Source organism: Hippocampus comes, unplaced genomic scaffold, assembly GCF_001891065.2.
Source record: "Hippocampus comes isolate QL1 unplaced genomic scaffold, H_comes_QL1_v1.1 scaffold40, whole genome shotgun sequence".
NCBI classification, from domain to species: Eukaryota; Metazoa; Chordata; class Actinopteri; order Syngnathiformes; family Syngnathidae; genus Hippocampus; species Hippocampus comes.
In genome coordinates, this window is record NW_017842058.1 from 1,073,596 (window position 1) to 1,093,876 (window position 20,281).

At 42.0% G+C, this 20,281-nt stretch overlaps 2 protein-coding genes across 7 annotated transcripts; one reads left to right on the top strand and one right to left on the bottom strand.

Moving 5' to 3' along the window:
• The first annotated feature begins 956 nt into the window (after nucleotides 1-956).
• On the top strand, nucleotides 957-9,245 carry sp1 (sp1 transcription factor). Of its 5 annotated transcripts, none has more exons than XM_019861064.1 (6): nucleotides 957-1,141; nucleotides 1,707-1,787; nucleotides 3,948-5,307; nucleotides 7,910-8,054; nucleotides 8,180-8,370; nucleotides 8,585-9,245. In XM_019861064.1, exons 2-6 carry the CDS (start codon nucleotides 1,737-1,739, stop codon nucleotides 8,878-8,880), a joined length of 2,043 nt encoding a protein of 680 aa, XP_019716623.1. In that variant the 5' UTR covers nucleotides 957-1,141; nucleotides 1,707-1,736; the 3' UTR covers nucleotides 8,881-9,245. The 5 variants fall into 5 exon arrangements, with proteins under 5 accessions (XP_019716623.1, XP_019716621.1, XP_019716622.1 ...); XM_019861062.1 differs by having other exon boundaries at nucleotides 1,720-1,787; XM_019861063.1 differs by having other exon boundaries at nucleotides 963-1,141; nucleotides 1,720-1,787; nucleotides 7,913-8,054.
• A 1,243-nt stretch (nucleotides 9,246-10,488) lies between these two features.
• LOC109510625 (cell division cycle-associated protein 7-like) lies at nucleotides 10,489-16,754 on the bottom strand. 2 transcript variants are annotated; one of them, XM_019861085.1, is made up of 8 exons: nucleotides 16,417-16,753; nucleotides 15,645-15,956; nucleotides 15,448-15,540; nucleotides 12,991-13,134; nucleotides 12,779-12,919; nucleotides 11,725-11,874; nucleotides 10,898-11,034; nucleotides 10,489-10,646 (listed from the first exon to the last, which is right to left on the bottom strand). In XM_019861085.1, the coding sequence occupies exons 1-8, from the start codon at nucleotides 16,522-16,524 to the stop codon at nucleotides 10,601-10,603; spliced, it is 1,131 nt and encodes a 376-aa protein (XP_019716644.1). In that variant the 5' UTR covers nucleotides 16,525-16,753; the 3' UTR covers nucleotides 10,489-10,600. The 2 variants fall into 2 exon arrangements, with proteins under 2 accessions (XP_019716644.1, XP_019716646.1); XM_019861087.1 differs by lacking the exon at nucleotides 15,645-15,956 and having other exon boundaries at nucleotides 16,417-16,754.
• Nucleotides 16,755-20,281: the final 3,527 nt, after the last annotated feature.

Consider the following 20,281-nt stretch of genomic DNA (forward strand, 5'->3'; position numbering starts at 1 on the left):
GCGCCTTTTACGAGACGAAAAACAAGAAATCCCACGTCTGGTTTTCTCAAGTGGCGCAACCTAGTTTGATTGAACCCGCCCTCTTTTCGACTAGTAGCCAATAATAATAGCAGGTTTAGAGTTGTTGCGGAAATGACTTGCTAGAACAATCTCCATTGGTGTGAATGGTAATCATTTGTAAAAGGAGTGCGCTTCTTTTCTAGCCCTCCCTCCCAAAAAGTACACTCAATGCCTGAACTGTAAATATAGTGTGGAGTCAAATTTTGATAAAGCACCGAAATAAAATTACAGTAGGGCATGAAACCGTCATCTCTGTAAAACTACAATCTGCCACAGAATTGTGACTTTTAACACAACTGGGACAGGCAGAGGTGGCAAAAATACCCCAAGAAGTACAGATGGGTGTTTAAAAACGTAATAGTAGACGTACTGACTCAACTCTTTAAATTAAAAAAAACAAAAAACTACAGACTGAAATATGAAACAAAAGAAAATTTAAGCTTTGCTGTCAAATAAAATACCCACTTTTATATATTGGCACGATGAAAAATGATACTACACAAAAATAGTTTCCCTTTTTTATTGACTTATGTCATCAACAACATCAAGCAATTCTATTCAGTCCACGGATAGGGAATATCTTGCTTATCTAAGACTGTAGTATTTATCTTTAATACTCAATTGGTTGCCAATCATCCCTCTCACTGTAAACCGGATTTTCTCTCCTAATGCCCCAAAATCTAAATGAAAATCTCTGCCTCAGTCGGGTCTCTATTTACATATTTTTTTTACATTGTTTCATTGTTAAGGTTGAAAAAAATAATAGAAGAGATTAGATTTCTGTTATGAAATGTAGGTAGTACAAGTAAAATAAGTCAAAAGAAAAAGGAATGGAATAACATGAAACGTCTACTGCCTATAATGATTTGTACTGTACTGTTTGATTCCCACCAATGGGAATTAGGTATGCGTGTCACTCTCAGTGGATCTTAACCAGCTCGCTGCAGAGCAAAACAAGCGCACCCTCATAGGTTTCCTTCATAGGGGGGACGGGAGGAGGCCGACAAGTTTGTGTGAAGTTGGGAAAAGTTGTCAACTAGAAAAAGAAGAGAAACTCCTCCCGTCTTGAACATTATGAGCAGTAAGTCAACTTTTTTTAAGGTGTAATTCTCCTCACGGCGAAGCGTCAAAACTCCAGATAGACAACGCCAGATAGACACGTAGTTGAAAGTACGGCCGTTTTATAAAGTTTGATACTGTATAATATATATGTATATATGTACATATACATATATAATCGGTTGATTTTTGCGGATTTCTTGTCTCTGCTGTTGAACAGAACTACTTTACTGGCCACTCTCGCGGATTGGGCTAAAGAGTTTTCTTCCACTCCGATCAAAGGTTATTGTTAACGTTCACCTCTTCAGGAGTTGGGAACTAGTTTGTGCGCACTGATCTGTGGGTACATGCCCTCATTGATCTGTGGTTTAAAACTCATGTTAGCGCCGCTAATACGAAAGCTGGTTAGCACTGGCTTCGAGCACTTGTGGCATGCCTTGGTTGTCTTCATGAATGCCACGTAAAGTTTTAACCTTGGCTTTTTTATGAACATTGAACGCGGTTCGGTGCCACGTCGTTGCCGCGATAATGGCACCTACACGACGACGGGGTGAAAAGTCTTAAGTAATCTTTTTTTGAAAAAAAAGTCTTCTTCCGCAGATCAGCAGCAGGGTGAAATGGCCGCGGTGGAGAGCGGCGGAGGCTTCGGTCAAAAGCGAAACTCACAAGTAGGTCAACCAGATCTCAACCGTGGTCATTCTTGTGTTGATGGTTTGCGTGTGTGTAGATTTTCATTGTTTCGCTGTGTTGTTTCTCTCCGCGGAGCACATGTCACTGGGTGGGACGTGGGCAGGTAAAGTTCGCCCACAAACGGGGTGTTGCCGGCAAACCCCCTCGCTCGCGGTGCCTCTCGCTCGGCCCATTTGGCTGGCATCGGAGTCGGAGGGGGAGGGGGGAGGTGCGGGGTGGCCATCGGAGCCGTGTGAGATTATAGGGCCGCATTTCAAGTGGGTGGGATTTTTACGGTGGGGGAGGGGGGATGCAGGCTCTTCCTGATCGCCCTCCCCTCGTATTTCTCGTTTTTTTTGGGTAATTTTTAACAAAACTTCAAATATGACATGTTGATTTATAACCAAATTACATTTCAACTTTAAATTACTAATGTTCAAGTTATGGATTTTTCAATCTTTTAGTTAAAAAAAAATACATTTGCTATATGTTATGCAACACCTTTGTTCAAACTTACAAGTGCAGAAGTCAATTTGATTTAATTATTTTATGTTAATGTATTTTATTGTTTATTCAGTCATTATACAGTAATCCACAATACACACTACTGCTATCAATATCACATATACCATCATTGGTGTGACAGAATGGTAAAGGCAGAAGCTAATGCTTATTTAAGCCTGTTTGTTTTTGTTTTTTCTCTTATTAACATTTATTTAAATTACTACTTTACAAATATCAGTAAAAAAAACAAGGCAAAAAACCCCAGACATTTACAACCTTCAAAAATAGCTGTAAACCAGTACATTACATTTCAAATGCAAATTTATTCATTTATAATTGCCTTCATCAGTTTCAGCATTTTCCCTCAAAGGATACAGTATATTGTCTTTCTAAATTGAATGCCAGGCAAGTGATTTGTACATCTCATTGCCTGCGATTGGCTGGCCAGCAGTTCAGGGTGTACCACGCCTACCACCCGAAGACAGCTGGGATAGGCTCCAGCGCATGCGCAAACCCACTGAGAATAAGCGGTTCAGATAATGCATGCCTCCATCCATTGGATATGGACATGGATGAAAAATACAGTACATTTTAAAAACTGTAGAAAATGACTTCCATTGAATTCATTTCTATCAAATATATTATGTGATTTGAAAATTTGATTTTAACCTAATGTGTTTTTTAGGAGTGTAACGATTCATCAATTTTATCGATGTTTCAATATGTCTGTCCTGCAATACAGCTACATCAATCCGCGCTGGACTGGTGTACATCAATGCTGGCCACACATCGACACATATTTTCCAGTTATTGATCGATTGAATCGATCATCATTAGTGAAATCATTTTATACTCACAATTCCCAATGCACTTCTTTCAAAATTGAATGTTATTTTTCATCAACTTTTGTTTTTCACTCGTGCGCACAATCTCTGGTCGGCACTTGGGATTTACTTCACGAAAAGCAACATGAATAATTGCAGCAGGGAAGAGGAGGTTTTTAAAATGAAATGAACGTGTGTGGTTGGTGTGTGTGTATGTATGTATGTATGTATGTGTATATATATATATATATATATATATATATATATGTGTGTGTGTGTGTGTGTACACGTGCGTGTGTTTCATGAGTTTTCACCTAGGTTCAGACCCCTTAAAAATGTTTTTTTTTGTTTTTGTTCTTTTAGAAATGGCACATCGCCACGGCCACAACCTTTCACATTAAACATGTCTCGATGAAACACTCAAATTTGAAGATGGATAAAATGTCTAGGAGGAGTTCATTAAAATATGACTCTGCTCTTTGGGGCGGCATTGCTCAGTGGTCATCTCTCAATCCAGAGGTTGAGGGTTTGTTTGATCCATGTCCATTATGACCATGTTGAGGTGTGCTTGTGCAAGATACTGAATCCTAGGGGTGGGAACCTCTGGATACCCTAAGACACGATAGGCGATACAACACTCACAATAATGATTATCTCACAATATGACGATACAGTGATATATTTGTGAGGAAATCAATCCACGAAAATAAAACAACAAATTGTACCCACTCTACCAGTATTGACTTCCACTCATCTAGACAGCTACATGTTGTAAATCCTTTATCTCTTATGTGTTTATTTTGTATATTTCCCCTTACCGCCCTTATTCAGGACTCTCAGCAGCCATCTCCACTGGCCATGCTGGCGGCCACTTGCAGCCGCATTGACACGCCAGGCGAGAACGACTCCCCCGGAGAGCAGCAGCAACAGCAACTGGACATGAGTCAAGGTGTCTTTACCTCCAATGCCAATGGCTGGCAGGTTGTCCCCATCAGTTTGTCGGCATCATCGTGTGGCAACACGGTCACCACCGACTCTGTGAGCGTACAGACCGGCGGTGAGCCTGGGAAGAGCAGGGGTTTGTTGTCACCATCATCATCAGTGGCCGTGAGCGCTCAGCAGCAGCAGTTTGTGGTCGCTCAGGCGCCAACGCTGCAGAGCCAACCGGTGCTCACTGCCATCCCCAGCGTGATGCCCAACATCCAGTACCAGGTCATTCCTCAGTTCCAGACGGTCGACGGCCAGCCTCTGCAGTTTGCACATAGCCAGCAAGATTCCACTGTGACCGCCGCCACAGCTTCAGGACAGCAGTTCCAGATTGTGTCTTCTGCCAACGGCCAGCAGATCATTGCCGCTGCCAACAGAGGGACTGGGGCAGGGAACATCATCGCCATGCCTGGTCTCATTCAGGGCCCCATTCCGCTGCAGAATATCACCCTGGGCAATGGCGTGTTGCAAAACCAGACCCAGTTCCTAGCAAATATGCCCATGTCGCTCAATGGGAACATTACCTTGTTGCCCATCAGCACCGGAGCGAGCGCTCCAGCAGCGGACGGAGATGCAAGCGCAAGTCAGCTCGTACAGCAGCAGCCCACGTCCTCCAGCGGCAGCGCGGGTTACATGACCAGTGTGTCCACCGTCACCACACCGACCTCCTCCACATACGGAATGACGCAGAGCAGTAATGGAGCAGTTGTGGCGACATACCAACAGAGCACGTCTTCTCTGGGTGTCCCCATACAGCCAGACAACAGGGAGCAGCACCAGCAGCAGCAACAGCAGCCAATCCTCATCCAGCCCCAGCAGGTCCTTCAAGGGGCAACGCCGCTCCAAACCATCCAAGCCGGTACCATCACAACGGCAGGCGGTCAGGTGTTTGCCGCCCCAACTCTTAGCCAGGAGGGCCTCCAGAACCTCCAAATTATGCCAAACACTAGCCCCATCCTGTTACGCACGGTCGGGCCCAACGGCCAGATCAGCTGGCAGACCCTGCAGATCCAGACTCCAGCAGGGGCGCAGATTACGTTGGCCCCAGTAGGCCAGACTCAGGGAGCCCCCACCGCCGGAGGAGTATCGGTCAACACTGTGCAGATCCCCGGTCTCCAGACCATCAATCTCAACACGCTCGGAGGCTCAGGTCTTCAAATGCACCAGCTCCAGAGCGTTCCCATCACCCTCACTAGCACAGCAGGTCAGTCAGGAGGGATCTCCTCTATATATTGTTCAAGTTAACATGTTTGCGATTATAACTGTGTGGGTGTGTGTGTGTGAACAATCAAGGGAAATGGAGAAATGTTGACATTTTGAAAAAACATTTGGTATGTACACAAACACTTGCCATTTCACCACTCAGTGAGGTAAGGGCTCTATGAGCATCTTAACAGTTAATTGCAAATGTTTAGCTTTTTCGTGATGGTACTACTCATGGCACAGAGCAGTGCGGATGATGACTGAAAATTGAAATGGAAGGCGTGTCTCCAACCTTGCTACTTAGTTCAGTGTAGGGCTGCAACTAAAGATGATCTCAATCATGAATCCATTTATTTTGTGTGTCAATCACTTTATTGGATTAAAAAATAGTTAGTTTCCATTCTTGTATTCCAAAACAGGACATTACTTAGAATTGACAGTGCAGAAAATGCACAGGCATAAATTATGATTCAGTTACTGGATTGGTCTATAGCATGTCAGAAAATGAGCAAAAATGCTAATCATTGATTTCCAAAGTAAAAGCAGATGTTTGCACATGGTTATTTTTGACCGAGGATAAATCTGCTACCATGGTACAAATATCTGAGAATATTTACTATTGAGAGATTGAAATTCCAAGTACCGGTATTTGTACAATTTTTAATCAAAGAAGGCCTCCAAATAATCGATTGTCAAAATAGTTATAGATTAATTGTCGATTAATTATTGCACTTCTAGTTCGGTTTGCCATTACTTACTGCAAATGACCTGGCCGCATTGCTTGAAAATAGAAAATTACTCTGTCGACAGACGTGAGTAAACACGCTAAGTAAACCTGCCAAGCATCCCCCCCGCCCCCCCTATTGCACTTCTAGTTCGGTTTGCCATTACTTACTGCAAATGACCTGGCCGCATTGCTTGAAAATAGAAAATTACTCTGTCGACAGACGTGAGTAAACACGCTAAGTAAACCTGCCAAGCATCCCCCCCCCCCCCAAAAAATGTTTTCTCTTCCCAATCCAATCTGTCTCTTATCTCTGTTTGATCTACGGTGCGTTGTGTTTGTGTGTACCACCGGTGCAACCAGTCAAACCACTCCAACGGCTGTGTCAGTGTGTGTCCCGTGTGTCGTCATCAGGCTCAACCACAACTTCTATGGAGGAAAAGAACGGGGTGTAACTTGACCCCTCCCTTCACTGTGTCGCAAACATGACTCCCGTTAGGTTTCTAAAGATTGATCACATAAATGCAGTCAAACATTCCTCTCCACAGTTCTCTCAATCAATTACCCATTTCGCGATTTCTTGAAATAGTTGTGTACATTTTCCAGAGAATATGCATTAATCATACAGTCATGTGGGAGGTGCTTATCTATGGTACACAGGCGCTCTATCTCAAAAAGAACTTTGTAGAACATTTTATTACTTTCAAGAGTTAAATTCAAAAAGCATAACTTGTATTTTGTACAAATTCGATAAACACATGTGAGGGATAATATGTTTCAGAAGGCCGAAGCCTAATCTATATGTCAAAAATCCCTTTAATTTGTTAATGTAATTTTGGGTTTCAGTTAGCCATAAGACAATCATCAAAACAATAAAAAAATAAAAAAAACAGACTCATCACATATACAACTGCGTAGAGAACCAACGGGATGTGTTCCACTTTTTAAATGGAACAATTTAAATGAATTACAATTTCCATTCTCATTAATTGAAATCAAAATATGTGTCCTTTTGGTTCTGATCTGAATGTGACTCTTGTCACACAAACGTGTCCAAAAGTTGGAGAACTGGAGGTAGTCCTTGTTTTGTGACATAAAGCATTTTGAGTTGACAAATGGTACCCGTTGAAAGATAACATCAGCCCCATGACACAAGATGACATGTTCAGCTACCACCGTGCTTCCTGTTTTTTTTTTTATTTGACTTTGATATTTCTGACTGAGAAGCACAAACATTTATCTATTTATGACTTCAGTTTTGGGGATAGACTACGGTGTGTTCAGACTGCAGTGAGGGAAATGATACCAACTTGAAAAAATATTAACTGATTTTTAAAATGTGAGAATGGTAGCATGCCGCCACATGGCATCCAGACTGCTGGTAAATACCAAGAAGAATTCTTAGTAATAGAAGAAGCAATGTTGTTAGCTCATCCAGTAAACAGACTGCGGTTTGCAAACTTTTCTCCTTTGCATTTTTTTTTTTGTGGTGAATGATAAGTGTTGCAGAGAATGAAATAAATTGTGTGATACGTTTTGGAAAGAATTAACAAACCCAGTCGTCCAAGCTATGCCACACTTCCTGGTTGGCTATCATCTTGTTTCACATTACAATTACGGAATCAGTGTAGCAGCCCAACTGCACATGGAAGGATTTACCATTGTAAATCCTGAACAGCGCCTGACTGTTTCTTGAGCAGGTCAGGGTGGTGAAAAACAAACAAACAAAAAAAGATAGTTAATATCTCACAGGATAATCTTTTAATCAGTAAAGAGGTTTAAAAAGTGTGTGCATCCCACTTGAGGTAAATGACAATATAGGCAAGTGCATATTTCAGAATTATAAATGTGTTTTTCTGAATTTGCTTAAACTGCTCTGCAGGAGACCAAACGTTGCAGACAGGCCCAGAGAGTTTGGATGACAGCACAGCACTCGACGACGAGGACATCAGCCCGCCCTCCCAGGGACGTCGCAACCGCAGAGAGGCCTGCACCTGTCCTTTTTGCAAGGATGGTGAAGGACGGTACGTCACGGTCACACCATGACCTCAACCTAGACAAGGCCAAATCCCCGTTTTCTTGACATTGGTAAGCTTATTTTGTGTGTGTGTGTGTCTGTGTGTGCTCTGTCACCCCCCCCCAAAAACAGTGACCCAACCAAAAAGAAGCAGCATATTTGCCACATGTCAGGATGTGGCAAGATCTATGGCAAGACGTCACACCTTCGAGCCCACCTGCGCTGGCACACTGGCGAGCGGCCTTTCGTCTGCGGCTGGGCCTTCTGCGGCAAGCGATTCACACGCTCCGACGAGCTCCAGCGCCACAAGAGGACGCACACAGGTGAAGGGGGTGCAGTGTAACCGCTTTAGCTTACGGCCTGAGAAAGACCAAAAATGTGTCTCAAAATACATCTTTTGTTTTCATGCATGACGCACATTTCCTTGAGCCTACATCAGCCCTGCTCAACATGTAGCGATAGAGAGGTTCTAAAATCAGGCAAGATGCCCTGATAACTGTATATTCTGATGCGCATTTGTCTCCATTTTTCCCCAAGGTGAGAAAAGGTTTGGCTGTCCAGACTGTCCCAAGCGCTTCATGCGGAGCGACCACCTCTCCAAACACATCAAAACCCACTTCAACAAGAAGGGGGCGCTCCCCAGCAACAGTGGGGCCGCTGTGTCCGACACCCCTCCCGCTGCCCAATCCCCGGAGGGCGAGGCCTTGTCGGCCGGCGAACAGCACTCCATCGTCACCATGGAGACGCTATCCCCAGAGAGCTTAGCTCGGCTCGCCAGCAGCGGGATCAACATGGTGCAGGTGGACCTGAATCATATCAACGGCAACTATTAAGAAGAGCGCGTCGCATTCAGGGACCGCAGACATTGATCAAACAGGATTATGCATTTCGAGTTGAAAGTTTGATTACCTACTTGTTTACAGAAATCAACACGCCCCCACGACTACAATCGTCTTCGTAACGGGACTGCAATAAAATGAAAGAAATTGCATGACATCATCCCTTTGCAATAATAACACCCTCAACAATGCTAATACTACACAGGCCATTACCATGAAAAGCACAAGTTTTAGTTTTTTTCTTAACATCACATAGCTCCATAATGCCAAAATATACTGAAGTTATGTGTATAACCATAACCCACTTTTCCTATGACTGGATAGCCCTGCTCTCAAAGTAAAACAGATGAGTAAGTCAATTATGTTCATGATTACATTGAATTAGAGGGGAACTCCAAAAATGTTCTTTACAAAATTCTGTGCGCTCCCACTCGTCTAAACACGGCATTCTGATTCATGTTGCCTCTGTGGAATATGAATTACCCCGCCTACTGCACGAAGACAGCTGCGATAGACTCCAGCACCCTCCGCGACCCTTGTGAGGATAAGCAGATCAGAATATGGATGGATGGACTGACTGACTAGTTGGGGGTGCATCGAACATATTTCAAAGACAATTTTTGGCTGGTCTTCCCCTTTAAGGTGATTTTCCATTCTTCTTTTTCTTGTTTCCTCAATGCAGCAAACACGCAATTAGTTTCAAAACCACATCAATCGATCTTTGATGCCAAATGGAGCAGTTGTTTTTTTTTTTTTTGTTTTTTTTCCTTTGGGAGAACTGGATTTTCCACACCATCCTGACTCTAGTAAATGCATCTATGGAGACAAATGGCAGCCATTAATGAGAAAGAGAGAATACTTAAAATCCTGAGATTAACTATTTAATATGTTTCGGTACACAGCAAAGCTCATGTGTTATGATTCTTTACGTTTCATTGCAAACAAAACAACCCATCACGTGTATGAGTGTGTGTGTGTGTGTGTGTGTGTGCGTATATAAATATATATTTGTTAAGACAGAAAATTCCAGCTATTTTAGCCTAGGCTGGAATGATGTTGATTGTGAGAGGTTGCCTTTTTAGTTGTTTGCCTCTCGTGCGCAATCTTAATCATATGTTATGAGTTTTGTTGCTGTATGTAGCTCAAGTAAGCAATTCATTTGTATACCAATAGTAATGTTCCAAGGACTTTAACCACCCCAACCACTCTGTGGTACCAGCTGCCACTTTGCTTTGTGGAATTACTTTTATTTGTGAATATGTTCAAAGCCGTACGCCGAAAACAGTCAAAACCAAAGTTCACACACAAGCGGAAAAGAGGTGTGCTCATGTCTTGTTGAGTTGTTACTGGACAAAGTAATCAGCACGCGACACCGGGTTCTTGCTTACATTGTTCCATGTATTAAAAAGGTCAATTTGGAAGAATGCTTGTCACCACTGTGAGAATGTCATCCTTTACGTCACCATGTGTCTGTCTCGGGCTTTATTTTTATACAAACTCTACAGACAAGTTCTCTAACTTTTTCTTCCCCCTGTGTTTTAAATAAGGGATTTTATATTGTATAGTCCTGCAAATGCAAACAGCTGGATTAAAACCTCAATATTCTCTGGTTTTAGCTTACTTTATTGTACTTGTGTCCCACTTAAAAACAGAGTAAGCATAATAGAAACAAACTTTATTGGTTAAAAAAAAATCTGTATATATATTTCCAAATTCACATCTCTGTGTCGTCACCATCACTCTTCAGTTTGTTGCGGAGACTGGAAGATGAAATGTACGTGTTACACATTTTAAATTCACTCAGCTCAATACAGCGGGGTCCTGAGTTTACAAAGTTGCAGTCCATTAATATAAAACAATCACCAAAAAAAAAAACTGCAATAAAATGTGACCATGTATCCTAACACTGTCCAGTAAACTATGTCACTAGATGCCCTTCGGACACTCGAAAACATGTCTGTACCATCATTAATGAAGTACACCTGTAGTGTGGTCTTTCGCTGAAGCATACCTGCTGAGGTAGGAGTGGACATCTGAGAAGCCGTGGTATTTCGCAAGGGGGAACAGGATGCCGGTGGGGCAGCGGCCTTCTCGCTGCCGGCAGAAGCTGCAGTTGCAAATGCCTCGGCAGGGAGGGCACTGCCACTCCTGACAATACACAATACACAACACACACACACACACACACAAAAAGTAATTTAAACACACTTAAAGGATTTTGATCAGCAATATGTTGATGGTAATCTAGGAATGCTGAAACCTGTAATGTGACTGTTTGCAAGAATTAAAGAACATTAAAGAAGTAAGACTATGGAATAGTGTTCCACAAATTCTAGCTGCATTTCTATCATTGTTCACTTTTCGCACGCTATGCTTATTAACGGTGACCCCTATTGAAGAAATGAGAAGTTGGCATCATTGAAAACAATTGTCAAAGGTTGAAAACACGTACAAAATTAACAAAAGGGGAACTTTATACTGTTAACCGTAAATTGGGGATTCTCTATGTGGATAACTACGAAAACGGCAAGGTGGGGAGCAATCGTTTTGGTATATTTTGAGATAATGAATGACTACCTGTGCGACTTTTGACTCATTTTGCTTTGACGGGTAGCATTTGTATAGCACACTGCTGTCATGCAACTAGTGGTGGTGAAAACATGGAGTCACAAGCGTGACAAAAGACAGTTTTGATTCGATTGACAAACAATCCAGGGTGGGCCCCCACTTGTCTTGCTTGAAAGCAGCTGGCATCAGCTCCAGCTCGCCTGTGACCCTGATGAGGATAAGCACTACAAAAATATCGATGGAGAGCCGATGTTGTCTGGAGGGTCTAACCGGATCTAGCAGCGCCTTCTTGACATCCTCCCCGTATCGGTTCCTCAGACATGGCCCGCAGAACTGGCCCTGGATTCCGCGGCAGCTGTTGCTACGACAGCATGTCTTTGTGTCCAACGTCTTTTGTCGACATTGGTGGCACGTGGAGCCCTGGAAAAAAAAAATCAAACAAACAAACGCAACTCTGTTAATATACTGTTCGCCCAGAGCAACACCACATCTTGAGAGCTCAGCAGCCTTCCTAAGGAAGAACTCCACAACAACATAACATACAATGTACACAGAAAGTTGATCTTATTTAAAATTATACATGTATAAATTAAAACATTGTTTTCATTTCTATTCTGACACCTTTTTCAGGATGTCTGGATCACATTTCCGCGCCTCCCCCGACACCCGAGTCCCTTGATTATCAGTATCTGCCGAGACCAAGTCTCAAGTCAATAAATACCTCCACAATGCAATGAAGAAGAAAAAGAAGACCACATCCAAATGGTCTCAATGATGTTAATTTATTTATTTACTCTGAAAAAGGTATCCCAAGATGATACCTTGTATGTGTGCCTGTAAATCAGCAGTGGTTCACATCAGGTAAAGAATTAACATATTTTATTCTTGACTTGGGAAATTATGATTGCCCAGGAAAATAAAAATAAAAAAATTGGCCAATTCGTCTCTCTGATGTAAAGTAAAACAAACATTACAGGAAAATGTATTGTAAAACAGCCAATTGTTCTACATGTAATTAATACCGTTATTGTTGGAAGCCTTAATGGAGCAAAAAAAAGAAGTACCCATAATTGTGTCATCATACTTTTTTTTTTCAATTAAGATTAATCTGTTATTGAAATTTTATTCTGCCAAATGGAATCAATGCAAAATCCATATTGATCGGTCTCTAGATATGATGGCGACAGTTTGATTCCATCCCACCCTCGTGAAATTGCGCTATTTTCTCCGAACAAAAAGGCGGCCAGCATCTTGCAACTGAGTGCCTTCCACTGTACTAAGCAATTACATTTCGTTCATGAAGTAGACTGAGGTGTGGACCTACAGTGACTCTGTTGTAGACTTTCTCAGTCAGGTGGTCGGCCACCAGTTGAAGCTCGTCCTCCGTGATGTCATCCACGGGTCGGATCACGTGAGGGTTGAGATTGGACTGTGGGGTGCTGCGCCGCCGCGGGGCTCGCCGTACCTGGAACCAAAAGTAAAACACAATATGAAAACAGTAAAATTGACCGACACTGTCAAGGAAAGAGAAACTACCTCCAGGAGCTCCTCCTCCAAGCGAAGCCCTAGCTCGGCTTCCTGGGGGTCAGAGAGGTCCTCGTATTTCCCCATGGAGCGGGTCTGGCGGCGCGACACCCGCTCCGGGTTATTCCTGGGCTCCCTTATCGAGCGAGGTGGACGCTGCAGACGGGTTTGTATAACACAACCCAATATGAGACACTGAGAGGCATTCACTGGTCACAATACAGTATTTGGTTCACTTACACAACCCAGTGAGGTGTGGTACAAGAAGCGTGTTAAAATGTCTGCCTTTTTAGAATGAACAAAGCTCATTTTCGAATGACACAGTAAGGAAGGCACCTTACTCCTGGATGGTATGTTCCAATTAGTCACCAGGTATATCACATCCACTTGAGAAAAAAATGAACACTTTGATCAAATGAACACCTGTTTACCCCATTACACACACAAAATGGTTGCAAGTGTAATCGTCGCACTTCAGAGATGCATCCGGCTGCAACGGACAGTTAGGACGGCGGAAAAAAATCATTGGCACCGCCCTACCCACTCTTGAGGACTTGCACACCGCAAGAACCAAGACAAGGGCACGGAAAATCCTACTGGACCGCCCGCACTCTGCCCACCACCTTTTCCAGGTACTGTACTCCCCTCAGGCAGGCGCTACCGATCCATGCACACCAAATCCAGGAGACACTTAAACGGCTTCTTCCCTCTCGCCATTAAGTCCCTAAACCGGGGGTGTCGAACTGATTTCACATTGTGGTCCACATACAGCCTCTGTAGATGTCAAGTGGGTCGGACCATTAAAATTATATCATACTCTGCTATAAATAGCCAAAATAACATGTCTCTCCTTTGTTTTGGTTTAAAGAAGCGCAAGAACATGAGGAAAACGTTGAAATTTAATGAACATATCTTTTGCAAAACATTTCATGAAGCGCCTTAGATTTCCTTTGACAAATGTGCAATTTACTTTTATCTTTCACACATATGCATTGCAACTGATTCCACTGATTGTACAATGACACAAAACTTTAACAAGTAACTGGTAGTTAAAAATATAGTAATGCATTTTAAGATTAAACGAGATTTATAAAGAAAGGAATTTTTAAAACATTTACACATGTGCATATAAAATCTAAATGTAATCCTTGCCTACACTTTACAAACTAAGGAGAGTGCTCTTAAATGGGTAAAGAATTAAGTATTCACATGTCCTTGATAGCGTCCGCTGTGTTGGGTCTTTCTCAGTGACAGACTGAGGCTGCTGTTGTCTTCTTCTCTGATCAAAACAATGTTGTCTTCAACTCTAATCCAAACAGTCTGTCCCCTAGCGGATACTCTACGAATTGCACCTTATTAAAACTATTAATTCTGTGTCTTTTATGCATTTTTTCACTTTTAAATGATCCTGCGGGCCTGATCAAACCTCCTTGGGGGCCGGTTCCGGCCCGTGGACCATATGTTTGACACCACCGCCCTAAACAATAACCCACATCTACCTGTATAGTGGTTCTTTGCAATTTTTCACAACCCTGTGGAACAGCATTACCGCTATAATCATTGTAGCTCCAGCTCTGTACTCACTTGAACCACTGTCACTTACATTCCACAGCACCAGACACTTTAAAGCGCCCAAGGACATCTGCATAATTGCACACTTGTTGTAACACAAATACTGCGACTGGTCACTTTAAAATGGTGCAGTGGTTTTCTGCACCAACTGCACAGCTGTTATAGTATTGTATTCTAACACTGATCACTTTAGCTCTGCTTGATACTTTGCACATTGTCTCACACCTGTCATTGGGTGGTACCACCGCACAACGGTACACTTACGTTACGGAATGTCCTTCCATACTTATTTGTCGTGTCCTTGTTTATGATGATACTAGTGCAGCCTGTACTACCGGAGAGACAAATTCCTGTGTGTTCTACATACTTGGCCAATAAAGATGATTCTGATTTGTACAAACAGAAATGTGAAATACAACAATATTTCAAAAGGGTTTTTTTTTTGGAGATGTGAGCTGTTGCTCATCTGATTTTGTTTAACCTGGACTTGTGAGCAATGACTCAGTTTATGCTTCCGGTGTTCTACAACATCAGGGACATGAAAAAAATAATGTAGGAGTGACAGTGGAAATTCTGAGGGGAACCTCAATTCATTAATTGATCGATACACAAACATTTTTTGGGACAAATTTTGATTAGGTTCGGGAACTATGTTCTGCTTTAAAAAAAAAATTTAAATACCAGGATTGCAAAAAAAATAAAAAAGCCTTCCTGCAAAAAGATACCTTCCCTCTCTGCAATTAGGCAATACAGCAATCCCCCAACCACTCATGGTCAAAACAGAGTAATGCCTCTCTGAAAGTGTCAATCAAAACTGAACATGATAACTACTTTTATCAAATCTTTTTAGATTGTGTCCATAATGTTGATGAATGGCTACTTTTTCCATCTACTCACAGAGATTTTGTCTTTGGGCTTCTTTGCTTCTTGTTTTTTCAGAAATCTGGCATCTCCCGACATCTTCTGCAGGTCCGCCATCAGCTGAGCCAACTATCGCATGGCAAAGAGAAAACAGTGGCTTTTTTACTCTAGCTTTAGCAACTTTGTGATTTCTGCACTATTGTGAGTGAACCAATGCTCTCTTTGTGGTTTACCATGGCTTTGTTTGCCTTTATGTTCAGCTCTCTCCTCACCAAAAAACAGTCAGACATATCCTCAGGTTCTTTCAAATGAACAGATCTGATCTCTTTCACCAGACTCTTTTGGGTTCTCTCTTCCGCCTCTCCAACATTCTCATCGTCTTCGTCGTCGTCGTCATCATTATGTGAGTTGTTGGCAGTCAGTGACGAGTGGAGGGCCGTACTCAGCCTGATGGTTTTAGACATTTTGATATTCTGTTGCTTGGAGGTAACAGAAGAAGTCCAGTTTCCATCTTGACCTTCGTATCCATCTTCCAGAAGACTATTCTGAATTGGGGTTGAGCAAACAGGTTTCAATTCAATGCACCGTAGACCATTGAGGTAGCATATTATACAACTACTTCCAGATGTGATAAATGTGCCCTTTTCTAATGTTTGTAACTGTAACTTGATGCTATGTTAGTGCTTTAATCACATTTTTCATTTTACTCACAGAAATTGAGAAAACCCTGCGCCTCAACGTCAAAATAACGATGATTTAAATTCGTCAGCAGGGGTGACACTGTCCCATTTATTGTGTCATTAGTCAGTCATATCTAAAAATAGCTAACTTCTACTTCAAAAGAGATATTAAATAATCTCTCTCGCTCTCTCTCTCTCACTCACTCACACACACACACACACACACACACACACACACACACACACACACAGACAGACACACACACACACACACACACACACACAATACAATGAACATGAAGTGTATGCACAAAAAATGGCTGACCTGGTCGCAGTGGTCGCTCAGTTCATCTTCACAAAAGCCATAAAACGTTTTTTCACTGTTAGAGTCTTCGGCGAAAACTTCAGCCAGGTCCTTTGTAAGGTGGAACATCCTCAAAAGTTCCTTACAACACAACAATAACGAAGGTCGAATAATGTTTCAATTAGCAATGTTTGCGATAACCTTTTAGATACGCCGAGGCAGGAAATGGGACAGATGAAGTTGCTTGCCAATTGAGACGACTGATTGATTGAAGGATGCGCTTGTTTTCGTCAAAAGGGTAACGCGAATACTATAGCAACACCAATGCGTATAATCTCCACCCGCGTCGGATGACCTGGGAAAACAGTCATTTTTAAATAATCGAACAGCGGAGGAGAATTAACCCATAAGATCCACAAATAATAATTTTTAAAAGACAAAATAGGTAAACGTGCAGTACTGTATAAAACTGTGACGTGTACAAGATAGCAAGGCCCAGTTTTAATATCTTCGTTTATCATAGTGGTTGTATTTGTTTATAGTGGCGTGTTTATAGTTTCCGCTGGTTGCAGTTTTTCCTCCAAAAACACATTATATGGATCACTGTTTGCTATTATTTTTTTAAATGCATTGAAAATTCAATATAAATACGTAATACTCACTACAGCGTACATATATTTTTATGAAACAATTTATGAGCATTGTTATTTTCTGTTTCTGTCTCTTTCGAGACGCCTTGCCTGCTTTTGTTTATCCTCCTTGCCAGCCCTGTACAATTGTGTAGTTTACTTCCACCTATTGGTGAGTTCTTGTAATACACTTGTCTATTTTGCTGGCTTTGACTTTAAAACAACAAAACATATTTTACATATTTTAATCTCATTTTGGATCCGTATCAGAAACTGTTTAAAAATTGATCTATTCATATGTTTAATTTCAGATAATCAGGGTTTTAAGATCTCCATTACGAAGTATTGCAATGATATGTTATATGTACTGTACATGTATGGTATAATTATTCCACGCCACGCGCTAACTGGGGATTTATTATATTGACCATGTAGGTAGCATGGGGTGGTGGTTGGTTTCCACCTCACAGTCGAGAGGTCTCAGGTTCAAATCTCAGCTCAGTTTTTGTGGTCCGATGGCCGACAGGTCCAAATTCGCTGTAAACGGAAGAACGCTGCAAAGAGAGGAATGTTGCAAGCAAGCAAACAAATAAACGAACAAACGACGCAAACCAAAAAGACGAATAGACATGCAAACTCAAAAAAAATACACAAAACAACTGCAAAACAAAAACGCTGCAAGCAAGAAATGCTGTAAATGACCAAACGCTGCAAACTAGTGATGGGATTTTCGGCTCTTTTCGGTGATCCGGTTCATTTGGATCGGCTCAGTGAAAAGATCCGGCTCTTTTTGGCTCTCAAACGGCTCTTCTAACTTTAGCTTTTCTTTTCAATATTTATGACAAATTTTGCATACATTTTGATAAATGACTTGGTGAACTAAATCTTGCACTCTACTGACTGCAAATAGCAACAATTATCAAGCAAAGAAATGGCATTTTACTTATTTTATTGAACATTAAAAAGGCTCCAAACAATAAACAAGCAACAAAATTAGACTTCAACCAACAACAATCAAACATGCTGCATCATAACAAAAATAGTGAGTATTAACTGCAACAGCAGCAGTGAACGAAACAAACATAAGCTACTCCTTGCTTTATTTTAACAAACATAAGCTACTCCTTGTTTATTTTAAATTTGCAGTCAACAAAACTGAACACTTGAACTTGGAATACTTCAATTTGTCCAGTCTTTGAGAACACCCTCTCTGACGGGACAGATGTTGCTACAATGCACAATCTACTCTCCATTACTTTGATCAAACGGGGGTAGACGGAAGCTCGGTATTTCCACCAGCTCAGTGGATCAGCTGCCCTTGAAATCTGTGGTTCTTCAAGATATGCCTTAATTTAGTGCTTTGTGTTTTTGCACGCTTGGGTAATACTGTAAATTCGATTCAGATTGCTTGCCAAACGCCTTTGTGGTTTCCCGGACAGTAGGGGGCGATATGAACTAAAGACATACAATTCACCAAGAAGAAGAATAAGTACAAGCGCAAGAACGGTACCACATCCGGTTCAATGAGCAAGTTTTTCCGCTGTCCACAAGCACTGTTCTCAGTGAGTAATTTTAACATTTTAAACTGACTTCGCAGTTTATCTCTGAGTGTATAGATGTAGACAGTTGGAGAGAATTATTACGACACGTTGCTCCTAGTGATGGCAAAATGAAGCCCCATAAAGCAGTGAAGCCCTGCAGGGAAATACTTCACACACGCTTCGGGGCTTCAAGAGGAATCATTTCCTTGACTACGCCATCCTTGACTACGCCAAAATGTATAACATGCTTGGTGCATGCAATAAAATGGTGGGGTGTAAATCATGCTCTGAACACATAATAATATGTATTTGAGGAGTGTTTTTACATGAATTGTTCTGTGTTACTTTGTCTATGTTTGTGCTTATGCAAAAAGTGAAAATGTGAAATAAGGAGGTAAAATAAATGCTTATTCGTTTTTATTGAAAAACAATATTTTATCTAGTTTTGGGACTCAGGCGTTTCTTTTTTTGCAGAGAATTTCACCTGCTTTTGAACAAACTCTTTCACATGGTACTGATGAAGCAGATATGTGATAGCAAGTTGGTATGAAGGGGAATCCAGAGCGTTTCTTTGCCGCTTTTATTTCGAACAACACTCGAACCTATCGTATCATTTCCTGAATCAGTCACGTGGTACGCCCCCTTCGTGGGGCTTCAAACGTCACCACAGACGTCATCAACACGCGCTTCGACTCCCCATTCATGAACCACTCATCTAGGTCAGGGGCCCCCATCCTTTTTTGCCCCACGGACCGGTTTATGTCAGACAATATTTTCAGGGACCGGCATTTAAGGTGTGGCGGAAATAATACAACGAAATAATATGGTATGAGCTGCATGAAAACTGTGGCGTTATCGAAATATAATAATAAACACAAGGAGCGTCTAATCTGGCCGCAACACTCCGATCACTGTGTTTAATGTTTAATGCCTTCAAAATACGATACAACGCAAATTCAAAGTGCATGAAAATGACGACTCACCACAGCACCGAACTTGATTTTCTGCAACCAGACGGTCCCATCTCGGGGTAATAGGAGAGACAATGACACCTCAAGTGTGTGGTTTATGTCCAGTCTACTTCGTAATTTTGTTTTCGTCGCCATTGCTGCAGAAACCCCCCGCCTCACACAGGTAGGATGTCGGAAATAGCAACAGTGCTATTGTGGCTAGCAACAGTGCTACTGTGGCGATCTCAGAATATTCAGCCATAACTTTAATCCAGTTGTCTCGAACGTACTTTTAAGGCCGCCGCCATTTGCGCTCTCCAGCAGTTTTATTACTCTTTTTGCGAGCTCTAGCGTTTTGTTTTTAGCGTAATCGATCACGTGATGGAGAAACGTGGCTTGACGTGAGTCAAGCGTGACACAGACGGATGTAACGGAGAATCCGGTAGTTTTTCAAAATAAAACATCTTTCGTATTCCGAAATAAATAAAACGGAATTAAGGCAAGTTCTTTCTGTGCGGCCCGGTACCAAATGCCCGGCGGACCGGTACCGGTCCGCGGACCAGCGGTTGGGGACCCCTGATCTAGATCACTCGGCACACGCTTCAGGGATTCAACCCGTGGAGCACATCACTAGTTGCTCCTTTAATTTTGTTGTTGTGACCCACTAAGTCACTGGAAGTTATAGTAAAAAACAACGTCAGCAAAGGGGGCAGTGAGCGAGTACGCCGCCGACAAGTAGACCTCAGCTGTCAATCAAAAAGCAATC

Coding starts and splice junctions, on each gene's coding strand:
- LOC109510625 (XM_019861085.1), bottom strand. CDS start 16,524: ATGTTCCACCTTACAAAGGACCTGGCTGAAGTTTTCGCCGAAGACTCT. Junction 12,920..12,990: donor TGGAGGAGGAGCTCCTGGAG/GTAGTTTCTCTT, acceptor TTTTGGTTCCAG/GTACGGCGAGCCCCGCGGCG. Junction 11,035..11,724: donor AGAAGGCGCTGCTAGATCCG/GTTAGACCCTCC, acceptor GTGTATTGTCAG/GAGTGGCAGTGCCCTCCCTG.
- sp1 (XM_019861062.1), top strand. Junction 1,788..3,947: donor GTCAAAAGCGAAACTCACAA/GTAGGTCAACCA, acceptor GCCCTTATTCAG/GACTCTCAGCAGCCATCTCC. Junction 5,308..7,909: donor CACCCTCACTAGCACAGCAG/GTCAGTCAGGAG, acceptor TAAACTGCTCTG/CAGGAGACCAAACGTTGCAG.